The 24,114-nt window shown below is 33.2% G+C and overlaps 1 protein-coding gene across 8 annotated transcripts in view; it reads right to left on the reverse strand.

Annotated features, from left to right (window-relative positions):
* LOC139482639 (uncharacterized) overlaps positions 1–24,114 on the reverse strand; it is a 79,244-nt gene that overhangs the window by 17,066 nt on the left and 38,064 nt on the right. Inside the window, exons 5-6 of one of the 8 annotated variants that reach the window (XM_071266580.1) lie at positions 3,644–3,757; positions 2,175–3,254 (exon numbers count right to left, since the gene is read on the reverse strand). The exons of 4 other annotated variants lie outside the window; for them this stretch is intronic. In XM_071266580.1, coding sequence (XP_071122681.1) covers positions 2,293–3,254; positions 3,644–3,757 — 1,076 coding nt within the window. In that variant the 3' untranslated portion in view covers positions 2,175–2,292. Of the gene's footprint in view, positions 1–64; positions 919–2,174; positions 3,255–3,643; positions 3,758–6,127; positions 8,815–9,317; positions 9,432–11,299; positions 12,131–12,448; positions 12,536–24,114 lie in introns of those variants that run through there. 3 more of the 8 variants (XM_071266578.1, XM_071266582.1, XM_071266583.1) reach the window with 3 other exon arrangements.

The following is a 24,114-nucleotide window of genomic DNA, read 5'->3' on the forward strand; positions in this document are numbered from 1 at the left end:
TGCTGCAAATCGATAGGTTTCACTTTATTAAATGAGTAGGAACTATTGACATATTTTTGTTAAAAAAAAATTAAAATAGTTTTAACACACATTTTCGGAAACACCTTTGAACAGTTTTCAAAATCAGTATAATCTAGCCATTCGAATTCTTGTCAAGTTTTTCAAATTTATCAGTGGTCTTTCTACACTTTCCATTAATAGCTATCCAAACCTTTTCAGCATTTGCCTTTTTCATCATGAAATTTGGATACTGTAAGTTAATATGAGAAACGATTGCTGTCATTTTAGTTGGATCTAGTTTTCCTTTTGTTTGTTCCCTCCCTGTAGTTTTGCCAGTGACATTTTTATGTAGCAATTCTTTCTCTGTAAAAAGAACGCCAATTAGCTTAACAGCAAGCGTCGGAGGTGATTTGAAACATTTGCTGAAAATTGCATAGTATTGATCATAATCCATTTCAAACTCAGATCCACCAATCAGCATCGATTTAGGATTTTCCTTTGACATGATGACCTTTGGATCTGTTGTTGGTAAATAAAATGAAGTTGGTACTTCATCAGACGCATTATCAACTGACAAACGTAAAACGTTGCTGACATCGTGTTGAACTGCAGCAACAACTTCTGATATACTATCAACAACATCTTGTAGTTTTAATTGGCTTTCCATAATATCTCGGTTCTGATGATCGATAAATGCTATCTGTTCCGAAATAGTGATAATGGATTGTTTTCTAGGATGTTCGGTTGAACGATCTGCATAATGTGTTTGAGAAAAGAGCGATTCCGTTGACTCTTCGTTGTTGGTATTTTTATTAAGTCCTTTAAGTCTCAGGAAATCCTTACGTGTTTCAACATTTCCTGTAACAAGAATTCCTACTGGATGCTCAATATTGACTGTCTCATTTTCTTTTGCCTCATCTTAAAAATAGAACAAAACTGCTGAATTACTCCCTCGGTATGTATGAAAAAGTTTAATGCGCATGCAGATAGATAAATATGCATGTATTGTTTAACCTTTATTTTCGATTTCTGTTTTTTGTAATTACAGTCCTACTATGCTTCAAACCCAGTGTATGCCAACTTTACTTTCCATCTTCAAAATTCATATTAATTATTCTTCAATAGGTACGGTTTCTCAATTTGTCAATATATTTCACTAGTCTCTAGCTACTGGATTAAAAAGCGATTTTGTATAAAACACTCGTTTAATCTAATTTGCTCATATAAGAATCCGTTCATAGTAGCCAAAGTAAAGGGAGTTTGCCTTTATTTTCGAACAATTGCTTTGGAGTAACTTACTACCCCTTTACCAATAATATTTGAGTACAAAGTGTTGCTCACTATCTTATCTAGACAAGTATTCTAACTACAAACTAACTCAATATTTTAGTAGATTTCATTCGAAGCAACATCATCATGTTTAGATCTGACGGAGATAAAAGGAGATTCAAGATCACAACCGTATGTCGATAAATTCAATCCCAAAATAACAACACAGCAACAAGTATCTCTATAGATTCAGAAAAACAAAACACTCATTTGGAATACTGGTAGCAAAAAAAATAAATAAATAAACCTGTATACGTCAAATGCAAACACAAAGCAATGAGCATCAACACACAAAACAAATAACATTACAGCAACGTGTATCTAATTACTTTTTCTTTTTTAATATAATATTCGGGCACTTAATGCTCTCTAGTGGCAGTTAAAGTGCTTTACCAGTATGTGACATTCTTTTTACCGAATTTAACGAAAAGAAAATCTATGAACACTCTTACGGATGCTACTTAATTGATTTGGTTTTAACGACTGTTCAATCTCTTCTCGAATGTACCCCTACCATAAATTCAATATAAACATTCGTTCGGTAGTTTCAGCTACTGAAAGTTTTGCTTTACAACCAATTGATATCAGTTAAAAACTTTACGGTGATATTTTGCAATGCAAGCATTGGCTAATGAATGAAAGAAACGAAAGTCTAAATGTCAATCACAAATTAACAGAGTGTACACAAGGCAATGATTGTATTTTATTTGTATGACCTCTATTGTGAATCACAATCACAATAGAGGTCATACAAATAAAATACAATCATTGCCTTGTGTACACTCTGTTAAATAGTATCTATAGTATAAAGAATTCATCCGATGGAGGAAAAGTACAAGAACATCAGAGCTGAAACATTGTTGGGAGTTTATTTTGACAAAATCATTGGTGAATAGTACAACATGGGTGTCAAACATGGACAAACACGTGTTGGTTCAAACAAAACAGTTTTTTTTTTAATTATTAGCCGGATGCCTGATCATACACCGCTCTGTACAGCATGTAGTGCATATTTAAACTGTTTTGCATGAGTTCCTCAGACGACTGGATCGGATTTACATTATACCTTCCTCTTGATTGTATGTTCATAATAGTTTCTACATTTAAACCCTGTTTCTCTAAGAGATCAGTTATTGTTGCTTTCAGACAAATATTGGTGTAAATTCGTGTCAAACTGGCTTCCGTTGATATCTCAGACATCATTTTCAATATGGAATTATGCCCCATAGCACCGTAAAACCAAATTTCATCCGTCATTGATTTTTTGTCCACAGGGCGCTGGAAAAATTCTGGTATATCTGCGCTAAGTTTTGATATGTAAGCATTCATACTTTTAACTGGACAATATTGACTATCTTCAATTGCATACATTCTTGCAAACCAATGCCAATCATGCATCTCTGAGAAACTTTCTATTTTTGGCGTTTCAAGGTCATAATTCAATCTGTAGAATTGGTGTCCATTCTCGTCCGTTTCGAAAAGAAATGATTCCTTGGTAAGAGTACGAATTGCTTCTTTTCCTTTCATTCCAAAATGTAGACACAGGTCGATCCACACCTTCCTCACTAAAGAGGAAGGAACATTCGCCTCTATAACACTTGATCTCATCATTTTTGTCAGATCATTTGCAGAAATGATTCTTTTGATGGTAGTTTTTGGTCTGTGTTTATCTTCTAAGTTCATACGTTCGAGTAGAGCATTGCTTGAACTAAACGCTTCATGTTTAAGGATTGATAGGCGACAGGACTCTGGGAGAGAATTCATGTAACGATTTATACTTGCTCGAATGCCCACTACAGTTGATCTTGTGTAAGGTTTACCGTCTTTTGATCGCACTTCTTTATAGAACCTTTCTAAGAATTTATTCAATTTAGCACCAGGCAATGTCTCAAAATCGGGATCCAGATTATTCCATATAAGCCATTCTACAATATAAAAATAGGGACGTCATCACCTCATTGAACCATGATGAAACAAAACTGTTATATTATCTTCCTCCTTTTTTCCCAAATAATTTGCTAGTTATTTTCAGAATCTAAAAACTCATGCTTTATTTAATTTCTTTTTGTCAGATTAAGAGCAAATGAATAATTAAAAAGAAATATAACAATTTGAACAAAGTCATTTTCCATCCTTCTTTATATAAAAAAAGAAATCATGCAATTAAGCGATTATTTAGTATATTCCTTATGCCCCCTTTGCTTAGTTTTATATAAAAGCTGCCTCGACCATGCTACATTGCAGTTAATGAAACAGCGAGTATTAATCCATTTCTAGGACATAACATGCATACAAGGTTAAAACTGAAAGTCACCTTTGAATATCTTAATGTCCCTTTTTGTCCGCATTCTGGTTCCAGCCAGATATTCCCGCTGTGTGGTGGTAGAACTACTTTCATCGTCGCCATCTTTGTCGGCGGTTGTTTTTCCTGTCAAAGTGTATTCGGGAATAAGTATATATACTCGTTAAAAATAACTACTACCAAACTAAATGCATGCGACATTTTAATCTAGTATTAAGTTCTACTAATGTAATTTCTCCATTGATACAATCATTAGTTTCTAATTCATTTGTGGAAACATTTACTTACAAGTGTATAATGTTTCAATATTGGACACGTCCTTTAAAAGCATGAAGTGTATGGCGTGCTAAAACTATATATAACATAAAAAAAGAACTTCATGGCAATTACATTTTCACTATATTTCATTTCAGATTTCATAATATATGCACAGTTGTATTTTTTGTATTTCAATAATACTGCCAGAAAAACTATTTCAATACAAAGACCAACCAGAAAAATGCAAAATCAATGCGCTTGTGAGAAACGCGTGGAATAACAATCATTCTAGCAATTGGTTTATGTGTAGCGTCAAGGTCTAATATACGTCCTTGGTAGCGTTGATTATTATTAATATACTTCAGTTCGGTCTAATAAGTAAAGGTTTCGTACATAATTCTATCTATTTCATTCATGTTTGTTCTTTTGTATATCTTTCTCTAATATCTACAAATTGCAGTATAAAATAGTGAAAATGTTGAAGCATATATATTTCTTTCTCAATTTGTGTTCGTTCCTTTATCACCTCGATAGTCTCGTAGTCGACTTGTACGCGGGAGGTCGTGGGTTCGATACCCGGTAGGGTCGAACTGAACGTGCTGCTTCTCCTCTAAGAGCTGAGAATTAAGGGGTTACTCAAAGTTAAACTTGATTGTCCCGGTATAGGGTGACACATCTTCCAAACCTTGTTATCTTGTGAACTAGTACCTCATTTAAAATATGGCTTAGCGCGTCACTCTAGTACAAAACAGGGCTCATTTTCATACCACATTTATCATGTTCTTTTACTGATATGTAATATAATTTGCAACTGGTCGTTAAACACCAATTTATCATCCACATTGTTTGTTCTTTTCTTGAACCGTATTTAAGACTTCAACACGGTTCAAGATGATTAAGCTGACCTATTTCTGAGAAAAACAAAATATCAGAGTGCAGTGAAGGGCGCGTTACAAAACATGTCTAAAATGGAACACGACACAAAGCATAAGAATGTCATTTAAAAATGAAATTCCCAAGAAATATCCAATACATTTTTAGATGATTTTGTTTAGTTCAAAAGGGTGCATATTACAAGCAATTCCACTTTAAGAAATGTGGGAAGAGTATACGAGAGATGGTAAATTATGACCATTGATCTTACAATCCAGGAATAGGATACACACTAAAGAATCATTGAATATAGAAAGAGTAAGGTTGCTTGTTGCATGCCAATGGAAATAGACAAGAAAAAAGACGACAGACAGATGTACTTGTATGAACAATCACTCCTTTTTTTTTCTAAAGAATATAAAATAAACTAAACTCATCGCAGTCAAATGTTGTGTGGAAGAGACGAATCAATATATAAAAATAATATCGTTTCATATTTGTTGTGGTACATATTTCACATATTTACTTAGTTCACTAAAAAAATAAAATAACAGAAATATCGAATTCCAATGAAAATTCAAACGGAAAGTCCCTTTACAAATGGCAAAATCAAAAGCAAAAACACATCAAACGAATTGACATCAACTGCCATATTCCCCGTCATACAGAAAATGGTGGATTAAAGTAAATAAGTCGTTTACAAATGCTGTAAAAAAAAATTAAATTCATTGCTCAACAGTCAGACTTACATCTTGAACTTCGTACAATAATTATGGTCGTGCATGTTTATTGGTCGTCAACACCTTTAAGTGTCATTCACATAAATAAGAAAAAATCTACACTTTCTAAAGTCAGATTCATCAAGTAAGCATACCGATATTCTTATTACATTGTTATACTTACACGTTTGCTCTGATTCATATGTTTACTTTGATGTTATCAACATGCTTTTTTAAAGTTTTGGTATTGCGATTTCTACCAATAATTCAAAATTTAAGGAGTTTGTGACGGTGGTCTTGCGATTTCTACGAATAATTCATATTTTGGGGAGTTTTTTTACGGTGGTATTGCGAGATTTCTACCAATAATTCATATGTTTAGAAGTTTTTAGACGGTGGTATAGCAATTTCTACCAATAATTCATATTTTTATGAGTTTTGTGACAGTGGTATTGCAATTTCTACCCAAATAATTCATATTTTTAGAAGTTTTGTGACGGATTTGTTTTGTCCTTTTTTTTTCTAATCTGTTTTGGCTCTTTAAAGTATGCGTTACCGAACTATCAGAACTACTTGTGTAAAATTACATTCCAACAAATAAGTATATGTGATCTCAAAACTGCTCCTTCAAATAAATAAAACTAACTTGTTTGTAAATGGTTGATTTATTATTTTGAAAGCAAATGAACAGTTTATGGTTGTTGTCTCAATACGCACTTTAATTACAACACAACAAAAGCCAACTATATACACAAAATCTACATGCTTTTATTCACTAGTACTACTGTAACAACATGAATAGCAATGGTTTTCATTGGATAAAATATTAAACAAGAAATGATATCCCACTTTATTATGCACCGGTTATGGACTTATGGTTGAGACCATCACGAGACAGAAGTAGATAATAAATATTCAAATAATTGATAAAAATAATAAAAACTTTATAAAACCCAAAAACATATTACTATACTTTTAATCTAAAAATATTTCTCACTAAATAAAATAAAAATACATATCCAAAGCACAAGGAAAATATACCTTTTCGTTTCAACAGGATGGAAAGACAATAAAAATAATCATGTAATTCTTAATTTTTTTAATTTTTGTTAAGAATCTGAATAAAAGACAAAAAGACCGCATAAAAACTGAAATGAAACTTGCTCCTTTGCAAGAACTAAATTAATCCCAATAATTTAGTTCCAACCCATAACCAATTTCTCCGTAGGTAAAAGCAATCGTAGAAAGCAACTGCATAATTCGGTTTATACCTAAAATAATGATTTTGTGTCCAATAAAACCGAAAACCGGACATTTTTAAAACATGTCGAATCAGATCAGCGGCAAAATGTTAACGGATGATTCAATATCAAAATTACATTGAAACTGAGTTAAAAGAAAAAAAAGCATTTAAATTTAGTTTGGACCCTTACAGCTATTCGACGATTTATGCTTGTTAACTATAAAATGAAGATAAAGAAATAGAATATAAATTAGAATGTTAAAAATAACTGCTTTATCTTAAAATATTTAAAACAAGAATGTGTCCAAAGTACACGGATGCCCCACTCGCACTATCATTTTCCATGTTCAGTGGACCGTGAAATTGGGGTCAAAAGTCTAGTTTGCCTTTAAATTATAAAGATCATATCATAAGCAACAAGTGTACTAAGTTTCAAGTTGATTGGACTTAAGCTTCATCAAAAACTACCTTGACCAAAAACTTTAACCTGAAGCGGGACAGACGGACGAACGGACGCACAGACCAGAAAACATTATGCCCTTCTACTATCGTAGGTGGAGCATAAAAATATACATATAATTGTTCTTTAAAATACTTACACGTACTACAAAGTGTTATAGAGCACACATTGTCATATAATAACATTAGATGTATGTTTCAATATAATACGCTATTCTGATTGGCTAACTGCAATCTCGCATTATTACTCAATGAAATTTATCATTCATGATGACACGAAGTCCCACAATAAAGTGCACAGGTAAATATAATAAAACTTGATAAAAATCGTGTTTTCATGATCCTAGCTTAACAAAAAATGTAATTATAAATATGCTTCTTTTTGTAACTTCATAGGGTTGTAAAAGAGTTGACCGTGCGCACATTTTTATAATGAAGCGCTCCCGCACTTCATACAAAATGTACTTCGGTCAACGCTTTTACACACCAATGAAGTTACAAAAAGAAGCATTTAATTCTCAAAAAAAGAAAATGTCACGCTCTATATAATGAAATAACAATGAATATTCAATATACATGGAAGACGAACCATACAACTTTTCCCCCTTATTGCGTAATTATACTAATATGCACAGCACACAACACAGAAATGTAAAAAGTCTAAGAAAAGCCGTACAATATTTCATGCAGCGTTTTACTATTGAAAAACAGTTCATCAGAGGTATGAGTTCTCGACATGGCTTGTTGAACACTTTTGGCAGTTTTGTTCTTAGGATTAATTCCCATGATAGCGTCAACATTCACACAGCTTTTTTCTAAAGCTTCAGCTGCTGTAACGCGAACGCTTGTATTTGTATACAAGCGACTAAGACCCGCATCTTCCGACATTCTGGACATAATTGATGCTAGGACACCGTGACCTACTTGAGACTCATACCATACATCAGGACAGTCATGTATATTTGTTTTTGGTCTCTGAAAAAACGCATTCTTATGCGGGTTTCGCTTTGATAAGTACAAGTCCATAGCAGAAACAGGACAGTTAGGATCTCCTGGAATTTCGTACATTCTCCCCTCCCAATCCCAATATTGCATTTCCATTTTTGACCTAGCACTTTCTACATGGGAACATTTATTTAGCCTATAATACCGACGATTTTGTTCGTCAATTTCCGTAACAAACATATCTGCCGTCAAACTCCTCATTGCTGCTTGACCGCCACATCCTAAGTGAAGCGAAAGATCAAACCAAACCTTACGGAACAATCCGAGGGGATTCGAAGTGCAAAGTAACCCTGATTTGATAAACGTATTTCGATCTTCTTGTGTCATCGGTAGTTTTGATGGCGCTTTGTTTCTTGGTGTGGATTCTTTTATGGCTTCTCGAATACTGTCAAGTATGCGATTTGATGATTCGAAACTTCGGTCGTCCTTCCAAGAATCGCTCCACTGTTTTGAAATACCTGACAAATACCGTTTAAGCGCATTTTTGACATCAAGCAGTGTACACAGTTGATATGGATCACCTCTTTTGGACTTTGCTTCGAGATAAAACTGGCACAAGACATCATTCAAATCACTTACAGTGTAAATTTCAAATTCAACGGGTAGATTAACACTCACAAGCCAACCTGCAATAGATTGAACAAATTGTGTGACGCGGATGTTAAAAGAAAACAAAGCAAAACAAAAAAACAAAACAAAAAACAAAAAAACAAAAAAAACGAAAACATTTTAAACGGTTCACATTGAGAAACAGATACAAGCAATATTTGAAAGAATATTCGAATTACATATCTCAAAAGATTGTAAATGTTTAATTCAAATTTAAATTAAAGAAAATTTGATTAAATTCACTGACATACAATGTGTTGTTGTTTTTTTTTGCGATATTTTCAAGTTTCGGTGTTAAGTGTGACGTCCATTTTCACTGAACTAGTACACATTTTTGCTTAGGGGCCAGATGAAGCCAGACTCCGGATGTGAGGTTTTCTTTCTGCGTTGAAGACTTATTGGTGGCATTGGACTGTTTTCTGCTCATTGATCGTGTTGTTGTCTCTTTGACACATTCCCCATTTCCAATTTTTTTTTTTTTTTATTCAAAGAATATATATACATGTTAATAATGTGTTACCTCTGAACAACTTGACTCCCCAATTGATCTGTGCCGAGTCTGAAGAATCGCTGTCATCGTCTTCTATCTTTATAACGCCTTGGCTTCCGGTCTCGGTTACGTGAACTTCTGACCCTGTCAATTGTTACCAGGTAACGTTTCAGTGATACATTTAAAGTATATTTCAGTTTAAATTATACATCACATACAGTACTTTTCATGCATTTTTATGTTAAAAAAAGAATGCTACTGATTCAAGATACTTTTATATTTATTTTGTTGTAATGCTATTCTCTTGGAGGATTCTGACAAAATACCAGCTGTTTTACAAAAAGAATTAAAAGTCATTTTAAACAACGCAGACATATTAAACTCGAACTAATACATTGCATAATTGGTATTTGGTGTTTAACTCCATCTTCAGCACTATTGGTTATTTAGTGGCGACCTTTTTTTTATGGTGGAGGAAGCCGGAGAGAAACACCACCTTTGGAAGGAAAACTAGCAATCCTAGTCAATTAAGAATGGAGTCGAACGCACCTGTCACGTGCGGGAGTCGAAATCAGAACCTCAAAGATGACAGGCAGGTTATATACAGTAGAAAAATACTTTATTAAACCACTTAGCCATCGAGGCTCTTCAAGCTAATATAATCGTACATGTAACAGCAACATAAAAGCAAACTTCATATGATCAAAATAGTCAGAAAATATTGCATCAATTCGTTTTTGAATGACCATTCTTAGTCAGATAGTCAATGGTTCCCGGAATAAAAGCACATTTTCAAGTCAAGCAGGAAATGGTTTCCAGAAAAAAAGTTAATAATAAACAAAGATGCGGCGTATACGTCAATGATGTAGCAACTCGACGGGAAAAAAACAAGCCACAAAAGAGCTTTTATGATCTACATACTAGTATATACTACCTTCAACAAAAGAGTCTATACAATATGCAAATTAGTTTACTAACTCCACAGAGAATTCCAAAAACCTGCATTAAAACACCTAATGTATACATTTTAATTTCTCATTATTTTATTTTCTTGTTGTCTAAATTTTCCTTTTTTTGAAATTAATTTTACAGCGTATCCTTTAAAAAAATGTTCTTAATAAATATAACTTGATATTGCCAGTCCAATATACATGTATTAGGATACAGTTGTATAGCATAGACATATTGGTAGCAACACGTAAGATTTTATCATGATATTATAAAAACAGTCAAGTAAAGCAATCTTATTATAATTTAATAATTTAAATAAAACAAACATACTATATACACACAATTATTGGAATGCCCAAATTTACATTCTACGTGTTAATATTCAATAACAACGGTTTAGAAATTAACATAAACAGCTGTTTTATTGTTACTTTGTAACTATATGCATCCAAGTGGTAGTTCTTTCGTCTGAACAAGATATTACGCATTGTATATAATATTGTGTAAAGTATCGCTTGCTGTTAACAGTTCCTGTGAGGTGTAACAGTTCTTTGGTCTGAACAAGATAGTACCCATTGTACATGATATTGTGTCAATTATCCCTTGCTGTTAACAGTTCCTGTGAGGTTTAACAGTTATTTGGTCTGAACAAGATATTACGCATTGTACATGATATTGTGTCAAGTATCCCTTGCTGTTAACAGTTCCTGTGAGGTTTAACAGTTATTTGGTCTGAACAAGATATTACGCATTGTACATAATATTGTGTAAAGTATCGCTTGCTGTCAACAATTCCTGTGAGGTTTAACCATTCTTCGGTCTGAACAAGATATTACGCATTGTACATAATATTGTGTAAAGTATCGCTTGCTGTTAACAGTTCCTGTGAGGTTTAACAGTTCTTTGGTCTGAACAAGATATTACGCATTGTACATGATATTGTGTAAAGTATCACTTGCTGTTAACAGTTCTTTAGTCTGAACAAGATAATACGCATTGTACATGATATTGTGTAAAGTATCGCTTGCTGTTAACAGTTCCTGTGAAGTTTAACAGTTCTTCGGTATGAACAAGATATCACACATTGTACATGATATTGTGTTAAGTATCGATTGCTGTTAACAGTTCTATGGTCTGAACAAGAGATTACGCATTGTACATAATATTGTGTAAAGTATCGCTTGCTGTTAACAGCTCTTGTGACGTTTTCTGTATAACAGATTGTTTGATATGTTGTTTGTAACGTGGATCGGTATTCATAACTGTTACTACTGGTATTCCACGTGCCTCTATAAGCTCGGCAGCAGTTACTCTTATAGTACTGTTAGTATACAATCTATCCATTCGAGACTCCTCACATAAACTAGACATTAAACGAGCAAGAACACAATGACCCAATGGTGTAGCATACCAAATGTCTTGCTCTTTTGACGTTACTGATTTAGGTCTTTGAAATAACGCATTTTGGAACGGATTTCTTTTAGATAAATATAAATTCAAACTAGCCATCGGACAATTTGGATCTCCAGGAATTTCGTACATCCGGGCGTTCCAATCCCATTGCGTCATTTCATTCTGGCTTCGAATTCCATTACTTTCCATATAATGAGACAGTCTACAGTATGTGTATCCATATTCATCCGTTTCTATTAATAAAGAATCTCCTAGCATATCCCTCAAAGCATCCTGGCCACATACACCAAGATGGAGGCTTAGATCAAACCAAACTTTCCGTAATAAACCAATTGGGGTCGTCAAGGTCAACAAAGAAGATGACATCAAGAGTTTAACATCGTCACGACGCATGGGCGTTTTCTTTGGTCCTTTAGGCCTAGGAGTGAATTCCGTTTTCATAATCATATGATCTGTACGTTTTTCTTTCTGTACCCAGTCTTTAAAATGAAAATGAAAAAAATATTTCTTAATAAACATTTGATGGAGGTTGTAATGACAAAAGGTCACGGTATGAATTACTGGGCAAGTTAAAAAAAAAAAAAACCATTTCAAAAAGAAAACATAAAAGACTACATTTTTTTCAAGATTTACTATGGCACTAAATCCCTTACGTTATAATAAGAAAGAGCTTATAATTTTAAAACTTTAGTATTTAAAAACTTTCCAGAGAGAGAAAATAAAAGTTAAAATAATAGTATTGATTTAAATGTATTACTCTTTATTTTAATGTGTCCATTAAAGGAAATGGTGCCTACCTTTAAATAGATCTGTAACATTGTTGGGTTGACTGCCATCTTGCATTACAGAGTGACGCAAAAACATCTCTGGAATACCATCATATCCTGTGAAGACGAATTACTTGTAAACAACTTATAAAAAGTCAGATTTGTTTATTATTCAAAACGAGATACGCATAAATTTGTTAAAATAGAACTAACCATCAAAATGAATCAAAACAACTTAAACAGGACATAAATAAACATGAAAGCTTCAATCTTTTTTTCTGTAAAATCTTCAGTTCAATGCGCATATTTTATAAAATACTTAGATTGACAAAGAACTCCATATTACTCCAGGCAGACGATATTCTATAAGACCTGCTTTCGTTTGTCATCCATAGAAGATCAGATTATTTTAATCGGTATGACTAGATGTGTTCTGAAGTTATTGTGAACAGTATAATTTGTAACCCTCACTTTTTATTACTAAGAGATATGGTTTGGATTGTCTGAACAAGCATATAGGATTTTCTATTGTCCTTCTCGTTATCCGAAGCGAATAAAATAAATCATTTTCCATGACAGTTTTAGTAAACTAAAACCAACAACATATGCAAACAACAATGAACCACCACAGATCTAAAGGATACGGATTTTGACAAAAAAAATCAAACAATAACGCACATTGTCATGCCATAATATCTTCTTGTTTACATTGATGCAATTACAGATGAAAACAGTCAATGTAGTACATAAAAGCATCACTGATTATCTGTAAATGATCCCTGTGGAAGGAATATCCCTTGTAAAATTACCAACATTCAACAGCCCAAAAACTTTAAACAGAACAGCAAATGCAAGCAATCAGGATGCAATGAAATCAAGAAAATTACACTTTGAACAATAGCGGTGCAGCCAATTATTGTCTTCCTGTACCGTAGTTCAAGTTAAGATGTTTGAAAGCGTGTAAGAATACGTAATTATGAAACAAGATCTTGAAAAGGATATACTGTGTGTATTCGCTCTCCAATTTACTTTGGGCAAGTGGTTTACAATTCACATCAAAGTATTAATGTTTTTTTTTTACAACGGTGGGGTCTTAAACTATTTCATCTTTATAATAAAGTTAACCTTCTGCAGTTATTTGACATGTTATGCAGCTAAAGAATGAAATCAGGTCATTTTTGACCCTATCCATCTATCTTATATTGCGTTCTCGTAGTAATCTTGTATTAAGTTCTTGTTTAAAAGATGGATGAACTTTACTTCACCTTATGGGGATTAAAACCCATAAAACTATAAAAAGTGTCCCCCTGACCACTAAAGCTCCTATTGTACTGCTAACATGTACACACACATAAACTGGTTGATTTTTATACGACACTGCTCTTTGTCGGTTACTGTGCCATTAACAAATAGAAAATAAAACAAATGAAAACATTTCAACGTTTTAATAAACAATACATGCTTTCATAAGGGAATGTACAAATCTTGTGAAACAATACATTTTAAAAACAACAGTGCACACACTGAAATGTCTCGCCTTCTTTACTAACCCTTGATACTATCTTGATAGACCTAAATATAAAGCTTTATTACAACTGTCACATAAACTCAACATTAACCAAGAAAATGAAACATTGATCAATGAACCATGAAAATGAGGTCAAGGTCAGATGAACCATGCCAGGCAGACATGTACAGCTAACAATTCTTCAATACAACAAATATAGTTAACTTATTGCTTATAAATAAAGAAAAACAGACCAAAACACAAACACTTAAAACTTAGCAATAGACCGTGAAAATGAGGTCACGGTCAAATAAAACCTGCGTAACCGACATATTGATCATACAATATTTCCATACACCACATATAGTTGATCTCATGCATAAAGTATTAGAAAAATAGACCAAAACTAAAAAACTTAACTTTGACCACTGGACCATGAAAATGAGGTCAAGGTCAGATGACACCTGTCAGCTAGACATGTACCCCTTACAATCATTCCATACACCAATTATAGTAGACCTATTGCATATAGTATAAGAAAAACAGACCAAAACACAAAAACTTAACTATAACCACTGAACCATGAAAATGAGGTCAAGGTCAGATGACACCTGCCAGTTGGACATGTACACCTTACAGTCCTTCCATACACTGAATATACTAGACCTATTGCTTATAGTATCTGAGATATGGACTTGACCACGAAAACTTAACCTTGTTCACTGATCCATGAAATGAGGTCGAGGTCAAGTGAAAACTGTCTGACAGGCATAAGGACCTTGCAAGGTACGCACATACCAAATATAGTTATCCAATTACTTATAATAAGAGAGAATTTAACATTACAAAAAATCTTAACTTTTTTTTCAAGTAGTCGCTGAACCATGAAAATGAGGTCATGGACGTTGGACATGTGACTGACGGAAAGTTCGTAACATGAGGCATCTATATACAAAGTATGAAGCATCCAAGTCTTCTACCTTCTAAAATATAAAGCTTTTAAGAAGTGAGCTAACACCGCCGCCGCCGCCGCCGCCGCCGCCGGATCACTATCCCTATGTCGAGCTTTCTGCAACAAAAGTTGCAGGCTCGACAAAAAAACATGTGTGTTTTTACAGAATATGATAATCTAGTTCAATCTTTACATAAAAGTTTTAAGTTTTGAGCATCCAATACCGACAATCCATGTTTTATTATAAAAATAGAAGGTTCCGTAAGATAAATACGATAAAAGACGGAAAAATGTAGATTAGGAATTAGAAAATATAGATCATGAACATAAATAAAATAGATACAGAAAGAAGTTCAATTTGAAAAGTATGAAGAAATAGAAAAAGATGTCATTAAATACATCCGCCTAGAACAAAAATAATATATATACACCAGAAGTGTTGTACACTAAGTTTAATTTCCACGAAAGACGTTTTCAAATGCTATGAACAATGCTATGTCTTTCTTTTACCATCAAAACTGGTAGAAAACAGTAAATATAATGATAAGTCAGTCTGTAATATAGAGATTGTACTGCAAGATAGAAAGTGATGTAAAAAAGAACAAATTTAAACTAGCAGAGTTCTCATGCAATTTACAGTTGTACATTCTTTAAGAGTATTGGAGAGATATGTCAAAGCTTATTAGTTAATTACTCATATCTGTCAATTAACTGTCCAATAAAACGAATACAGAGTCTAAGACGATAAAATATTAAATGAAGACATGGTATGATTACCAATGATGCAACTCTCTACAAGAGAACAAATGACACAGAAAGCTTACTTGTAATACATTATTTTTCATCATACTAGCATTTGCAATTTTTTTTTTATTAATTCGATACAACTTTGTAAAACGGTGCATTCATTACAATTAATTCAATTGCTTTCTATCTTTGAGACACTGATGGTACTTATAGAAACATCCACGCATTCCCTTACACAATGCCACCATACAACCACTGCATCGAAAACGACTGTAAACGTACCAGCCGTTCTTCGTTCGCCTCTTCAATAATTCGCAGTAGGCACATGGCTTGTTGGTACCTATTGGTTCAATTTTATGACTATCATATGGTGGGTCTAGTTTAGGATAATACCCTTTCTGAATAGTCTTTCTATGGTCCGCATCTTCGTCAAAATAGTCATTATTATCAAAATTATCTTGTTCAAGTGGCATGTGTAAATCGGGTGACTTATCCAAAAGTTTAGACCTATTTGATCCGCTTTCATTTCCTGAATTTAAACTCTGCATATTTGATAAAACTTCCATAGTATCTTTTATATCAAGTTCTTCCATGTTCTCTTTTCTTGCCGATGTATCTTTAAACTGTCCATGTTCTATATCTAATGACTGCGAACGAGCGATTTTAATTTTCATACTCTTATGCGACAAAGGATTCTTCACCGGAACTTGCTTACCCACTGGGGAATCTGGAACATAAAGAAGTGGCATTGCTTTATTTAAAAATAATAAAATTTTGTTATTAGAAATAAGTTAAAACGTTTACAACACATTTACTATCGATAATGCCACATCTTTACCAGATTCCAGTTTATTTACTAAAATAATAAATCTCTTGGGAATGGCGGCGTGCAAATACGTTTGTGGAGTAAAAGAACCAAATCACTATAGATAATTATCAGGCAACTAACCCAAAACTAGCTTTTCTGTAAAATATTAATACAATTCATTTCAATGTCTCTGGCAATGGTTTAAATAAAAAAAGTTTAGTGTTTTTCTCTCTTTAAAATCAACAAAGTCAACAAATAACAAGATAAAACAATATGCAATCAACAAAGCAGACGTCAGGTACTAAAAAAGAAATGATTCGGAAGGACAACACGCCTGCTATTCGGAACATCTGTCCAAAACAGGATGTTGTAACGATGCTTATTCGATTGGTATTCCGAGATCTTGATGATACTGTCTGAAACAGTTTCTAATTCCACGGCAGAGTACGACATCACACATCTGACATTTATATCTACTGTAAATATGGCCACCACCCTGCGTTCGAAGTTTCTGTCTAGCACAAACGACGCAGGCTCTTGTTGTTCCAATATTTTGAGCCACGTGACGTTTCGTGTCATCAGGAAAACCGCTTAAACTACCCGACATACCAGGTATATGTGATACTTTGTGTTGTGGCAAGCCACGTGGTTGATACCGATCTGCACTCGTGTTTGTGCGATAAATATACATCCGTTCATCAGAGGTATTATGAGGTCCACCTACTGAACCAATTTTTTTAGCGACATCTGCATGCATGTTAGATCTTTTTGGATAAGCCATTTTGTCTGAAACAAAAGAACGAACCATTACTCTCATCCAAACTAAATAAAATTAATAAAATAATATTTCAAAAGAAACGTGTTTGTCCACTTTCTCGCATTTATTTGCATACAAGGTGCCTGGGGAAGTATTTTCAATCACCATTTTTTCATTGCAATGATTACTTCGGCAACCTGTCACCAATCACTCTCTAAAAGATAACAACACGCCAGGATCATCAGCTTTGGAAGGATCTATTGAGTTGACCTTTTGATTATCAGTACATGAAAAGGAAATGCAAATGATTAAAGAAATTATAACTATCTACAAGAACAAAGTGTGACCAAAATTTTCAACCGAGAACCAAAGGAATCTATCAAAGACATATATGACCTTGTGAACAATAAATACACAAAAGCACAACAAAATATAAAGTCTCTATTATTTTTGGAGCTGTTTGATCGAAGAATACAAAACGCTAAAAACGATAAATTAAACTTCAAATTTTATTTGTTCATCTATCACACTGAACTTTTACTATAATAATTATAAAAAAATAAAACAAAAACAATCAACAGACTCATTTAAAATGTTTAATTTACAACCTAATGGAATACAAGTTATAGTGTTGACCACGAGGTGTTTTCATGTCCTGTCAAATGAAATCCCATGTCTTTATGGTACAAATTAAAGCAGTTTCTTTTCCCAGTACATAGAATAACATTACACTGAGAACATTTATACGAACTGTAAACGTACCACCCATTTTTAGTTTTGATTTTTTTGCTAGAGCAATAATGACAAGCTCTATTACCCCCAATAAATTGGGGAATATGCACGGATTTATTCTGTAATTCTACGTTAGAATTGTGTCGCAGATGAGAGCTTGGTTCTAATACAAGTCCGACACTCTGTGAATATTCAAATTTATTTCCAGATCCATCAACAGATATAACTGAACAATCACGTTGATTTGGATGATAAGAATTTGATATATCGTAGGTCTGATACTGTAAACTTTGCCTACCATTTCCTGCAACAGAAAGAAGTGGCATTTTACATTCATTTATCAAGAATTTATTTTCATCTTCTTTTTTTCAAAGTTTATCTTAGAAACATAATGATGCCACTTCTTTCAATTGCACACGGGTTTCATTTTTAACATGATTATCCATTTGTATAATGAAATTTCAAAGTTGTTCAGAAAGGACAATGTCCAGTCTAATATTAATATCAGTATAGCGTCTATATACATCGCCTTTAAAATTACAAATGAAGGGTAATTTTTTATATTAGATCAACGAAAGAGGTTCTACTTACAGCTAATTTACTACAGCATGTAGAGCAAGACTTTAGTTTGCTTGCTTGCTTTGTTTTTATATTGTACAATCATTAGGATAACACTTCAAATATTATATATATACAGGTTAAACTATGCCTATATATATTGTTTAAAGATGTCAATCTTATTTACCAAGCTTGTATAAACAATTATACAAACAAAGCAAGCAAACCAACCAAAGTTTTGCTTTACATGCATTAGGAAATTAGCTGTAAAGAAACATTTTTCGGTAAGTTTGATCAAATGATCTACAGTTATATTGTAGTATCAATAGCATTTTTATACGTTGTGTACAATAACAATAAACTGAGGAGCTCTGATACTTTTTTCATTAAATACATGCATGTTATTTTATCAAATTTGCAAACTTGAATCTAAACTACTGAACAAAATTATTGTAAAAACAACCAACTATGTATCTCCTATACACAACGTTACAAACTATGTTAAAACTCGCAATTAAAAAATAAAAACTACTACGAAACGAAGTATTTACATCAACTACAAAAGTTTACACTTCAAAAATTGACATATCACCCTACACAATATAAAACAACTTTAAACAGTAGATTTCTTTTCTACAGTAAAACTAAAATGTTGATCAAGAAACCAAATACAGATCGTCGATATGAAATATAATACCACACTAATCATAAACTGCATGAGTAACTACTACTTCAAGTCAGAGCGTAAATGCACATATTTACAAATATGTCAGTTTTTACCAATATATGGACACTAACAAAATGGAACTATATCATGTCAAACGTTGCAATATTCTATATATATTCATTTTTGTAAGCAATAACTCATAACTGATATTCTTTAATTGCTTATTTATATTATATAGTTTTCTATTAGTGGCTAATATTTGTTACATTTTTTTCCATAATTTTGCAACATTTGACAAGTCACACTGAACAAATGTCCTAACATTATAGTGTCATTTGCTTGTCATCTTGTTCACTTTCGGAGGGTACATAATGTCCACTGATATAGGCATGATAATCGTTAAAACAATTCCTTTGTCCAGTACACAGTGGAATATCGCAGGCCTTACATTTATAATATGAATAAATGTACCAGCCTTTCTTTGTTTTACGCTTTTGGATTTGACAAAACACACAGGGTTTGTATTTATTTTCTACGGTTCGCACAACGGTATGGACATTTGGATCAATGAAATCAACAAGCTCTATTTCCGACAATCTACTAGGGCGCCCTCTGGTAACGCCGAAGGAAAATTCTGACGTCATGCCAGAAAGGGAAGGCCGGCTGTCGGGCAATTTTGTAGATGGTGAAACATTTGTAACTCCTGACGTTTGTCGAATGTTGTCAGCTGCTTCAATGTGCTTAATTCTATATGGTAAGTCGGGTTCTGAAATCAAAAGATGAACACGAGTATATAAAAGGTGGAAATATTCAAAATTTGCATTTGAATCGGCAGCAATAATTCAATAATTGTCTTTTTGCATTAAACATTAATGCTTCGTTTAATGATATAATATCAACATTCTTATTGCGACAATAAGGTTCGCATAAAATACTGTCTTGGCTTGCGTCAGTGTAGTGTATATAAAAGCAATCCCGATTACTTAAAATCCCAAATATTCAAAATTCAAAATGTACAGGGTTACAAAGGAGTTTTTAAATAACAAATTTTGAGCTTTTTTTCTTCAAGGTAGTAATTTGCCATTTATTGAGACAACTCTCCACTGGAGACCAAAAAGAAATAGAACACAAGTTTAATAGGTAGCTCTCTCACAAACAAAGAACCTTGCTGTAAATTATAAAGCAAAATAAATACTGCAACAATACCACATCTCATCTGTTGACAGAAACGCAACCCTAGATGGTAGGAGCGAGACAACAGATACATAAGTCCAAAACAAACTGACAAAGCAATGGTAAGGGCATTCTTCTTTCGTTATACAATATACTAGTACCCTCGATGTCCAATGATTACAGACTGTTTGTATACATGGATTATAATTTTGAGATTAAAAACTGTATATAAACTTTATTTAAGCTTTAACAAAATAGTACAGATAACAATTTAAGTGAGCTGTAAACAAGTTCTCTAAACATATTGGCTGTTGGTTCCTGCATACTATAAGGTAAATATGTTATTCCCTGAGAAATAACATTTTAAATGGCACTTTCCAATGTTTTCCATACTAGTGTGCTGGAAAACGGAAATAAAGAAAGCAAATGAATATGTAAAAAGAGTCATATAATAATTTCATTTCATAAAGAACAATGAGAACAGCAGACTATAAGAACGAGGAAAAAATAGTCTAAAAGGTTGCCATGTGCAAACAAAGTATTACGTATCAATCTCAACTGGACGAATATGTCACAGAAACACGCCAGTACTCCATATATGCACCATGCTAAGCAAAAATCAAAAGAGATTCATCGAAAACACATCAACAAAAGTGAAAGATAAATAGACTTTATTTGAAGTTGAACATTATATATGAGGATAAATCGAGAGGACCGATATATGTGCAAAGTTGAATAATCGAAGTGACATTATTTAAAAATCAATCCCAACCTTCCTTTTGTGGTTATAAACCTTGTGTTAAAATTTCATAGATCTCTATTCACTTTAACTAAAGTTAGAGTGCGAAAACTAAAAGTATTCGGACGACGACGACGACGACGACAACAACGTGATAGCAATATACGACGAAAAATTAAAATTTTTGCGGTCGTATAAAAATTAAAAGTTTTAAAAAGATAACTATTTTGGTAAAATCGTTAAAGTTGCACATAGAGACTTTTCTAATGTTGATAGCTCTCGTGACAAAGAGAAGGAAATCATCTCGATTAATCAATCTGGCATATATGCGGTCTTATCGATTCCTTCCCATATAATGTTTACGTCCAAATGAACATTTTCGTAAGGAGATCTAGATTTCTGTGTTTCGATTTATTTTATTTTTGAAATTATCGACATGTGGCAAATACGAGTGTAACCACCATCTACTGCAATTGTCTTGATAATTTATTAAAGTCAGTTATTTTGTAGTTGTAAAAAACGTGTTTGGTTATAACGTAATGTCCACAGTTTCTTTCATCTAGTTACCCTGGTAATCGGAAACGCTGCTTTTTTTTTTAACAGTTAACAGTAAAATGAAGAAAAAAAAAAGACAGGCACAAGACAAACGAGCTTGAGAAAAGCACACCGGCGTTATCATGAATGAACTGTTGACCCAGAAATTTGTCTAGCATGTACTAGTATATAATTTTGATAGTAAAATGCAAATGTTGAAAAAAAATACATATATATATATATATATATATATAAATTAGGGCCAATTAATTCCTGAGATATAATATATACCAATGCTAGTACAATTGCATATCAAATATCATTACTTTTCCATTATCGGTTCTCCTTAAACGGACCCAATCACACCCCGGAAACTTCATACCCAAGTAGGTATTTTACTCTGTAAAGGCGTTGACAAAAGACAATGATGATACCGAAAGGGGCAGGGGGTCAAAGAAGGAAATGAAACACACTAGCCAAAAGAAATATCAAACAACAGTCCAATGAATACTACATGATACTTAAGATTTTTAGCAACACCAACACCGCCAAAACGTTGAATTGAATCAAAAGGGGAAATAGCTCCTGCTTCACTGATGGTTCATAACAGAAACGTTGTGCTGAGAGCCATAAACAGAAACATATGCAATATTGTTTTCAAATGTATCTGTCATAAACGAGGAAAGGGCTATGAAAGTATTGCCATGACAGATGAAACATATCATCTGCATGTGACACATATTTTCGTTAAAAAGTCAACAAAGTATAAATGATGGCGTAAGTAAACTTTCAAGATACTATCTTCATCGCAAAACAATCTTGTTTCGGAAGCTTTCTTGTGAACACCAACCCTTTTCGTGAAAATCTGTTAGGAAACTAAACTAAATGTCTGGAATTTTATCAACTATATTGAGATATACTTTATATCTGATTCGTCTTCAGTATACGAACATGTGTCAATGACAAAGCCAGCCTTGACGAACAGTAAGTATTGAATGCAAAGACAAGAAAACACGAGACACTAGTGAAATGTACAACTACGAATCATTCAATCACGAATACAATTTGATTCACCGTGGCACTTTTCAAACTACACATACAGATAGGGTACTTTGAAATGCATAAAACATTTTATCATGGGAACGGTTTCATTCTTACGACTCTATGCTAGCAACATTTTGCCTCTTGGTCATCAGACAGTCTGCCCAAAAATAATGACGAATCATGAGTAATGAATTATGTTTTATTTTATTCTAAAGGCAATTAGTGCAATGAAATCTATATACATGTGCATACTTTTATAAAAAATAGAATTAGCAAAGATTAAACCATTATACAAAAATTATTATAAAAATCTTATTTACAAACTATAATAAAATACACAATTTAGCAAGTCTATCTGGAAAAAAAGATTCCCCAATATAGTTATCTGTATCCCACACCCACCACACTAAAGACCGGGATCTGTTCCACAATATTTCTCTCTTTCCATAAATCTCAGACATCCTTTTATAAAGTCAAAGATTAAAAAAATTGTCTAATGTTCAATAGAAGAAATAAAGCCCATAAAATAAATTTAAAATGCAATGAAAACCCTTTCCAATTCATCTTTGAGCCTAATATGGAGTATTTGTATTTTGTAATTTTATGTCTGGCTTTTTGTCGATGAAACTAGCAAATTCGTTTCAGAGTAGATTAAACAGAGAAAACATGCTACAGGTCTGCCGTATGAACAACGCCCACATATACGGAATATCCGATACTATCCATTTAAAACAACAAAACAATTATTCCAGAGCTTTCGGGGAAAAACCCCCATGAAAACCGAACCATCAAGAGAAGCACAAGCTTTTCTAAAATTTAAAAAAGTACATTAAGTACATAATTATATTGATTGTTCAGACTGGCATTAACTATATATATATATATGGTTATAAAAGATGAATGGAAATTAAAAAATTAGAATTTTGTGACGAACTTGCAAAGCCAAGATATATAAGTTATCATAGCAACTTAGCAGCTCATGATGAAAATATGCACCAGGTCAGCTAAACTAGCAATTTCCCATTAAAGCAAGTTTTAAAGCAAACGTTTAAATCACCGGGAATGAGAAAATAAGCATATAAGTGAAAATACTTCATCAATTCAATTATATCTGTTAAACATCTCAACTACTAGTATCTGGTGGATGCTGGAAAGGATAAGGCGGGAATCGTTGTTTTGATTGGGCCATGTACATATATGACTGCGGTGTTCTATTAATAGATATCACGTTAGCTTCCGGTGATCGGTTGGTAGTGAAGGACCAAGAGTTGCTAGGATCGGACGGAGCGACTAAAGGCAGGGGCAGTGACTTAACTGAAACAGGCAGGGGCGGTGTGTTAACTGAAACAGGCAGAGTTAGTGTGTTTACTGAAACAGATTTATTATCACCAAGTTCCGTCTGATGGTATACAACAAAACAATTTCTCTTCTGGGAACCTTGGTTTTTACAAAGGGGAACATTACATTTCTCACACTTA

Source organism: Mytilus edulis, chromosome 7 (assembly GCF_963676685.1).
Source record: "Mytilus edulis chromosome 7, xbMytEdul2.2, whole genome shotgun sequence".
Lineage (NCBI taxonomy): Eukaryota > Metazoa > Mollusca > Bivalvia > Mytilida > Mytilidae > Mytilus > Mytilus edulis.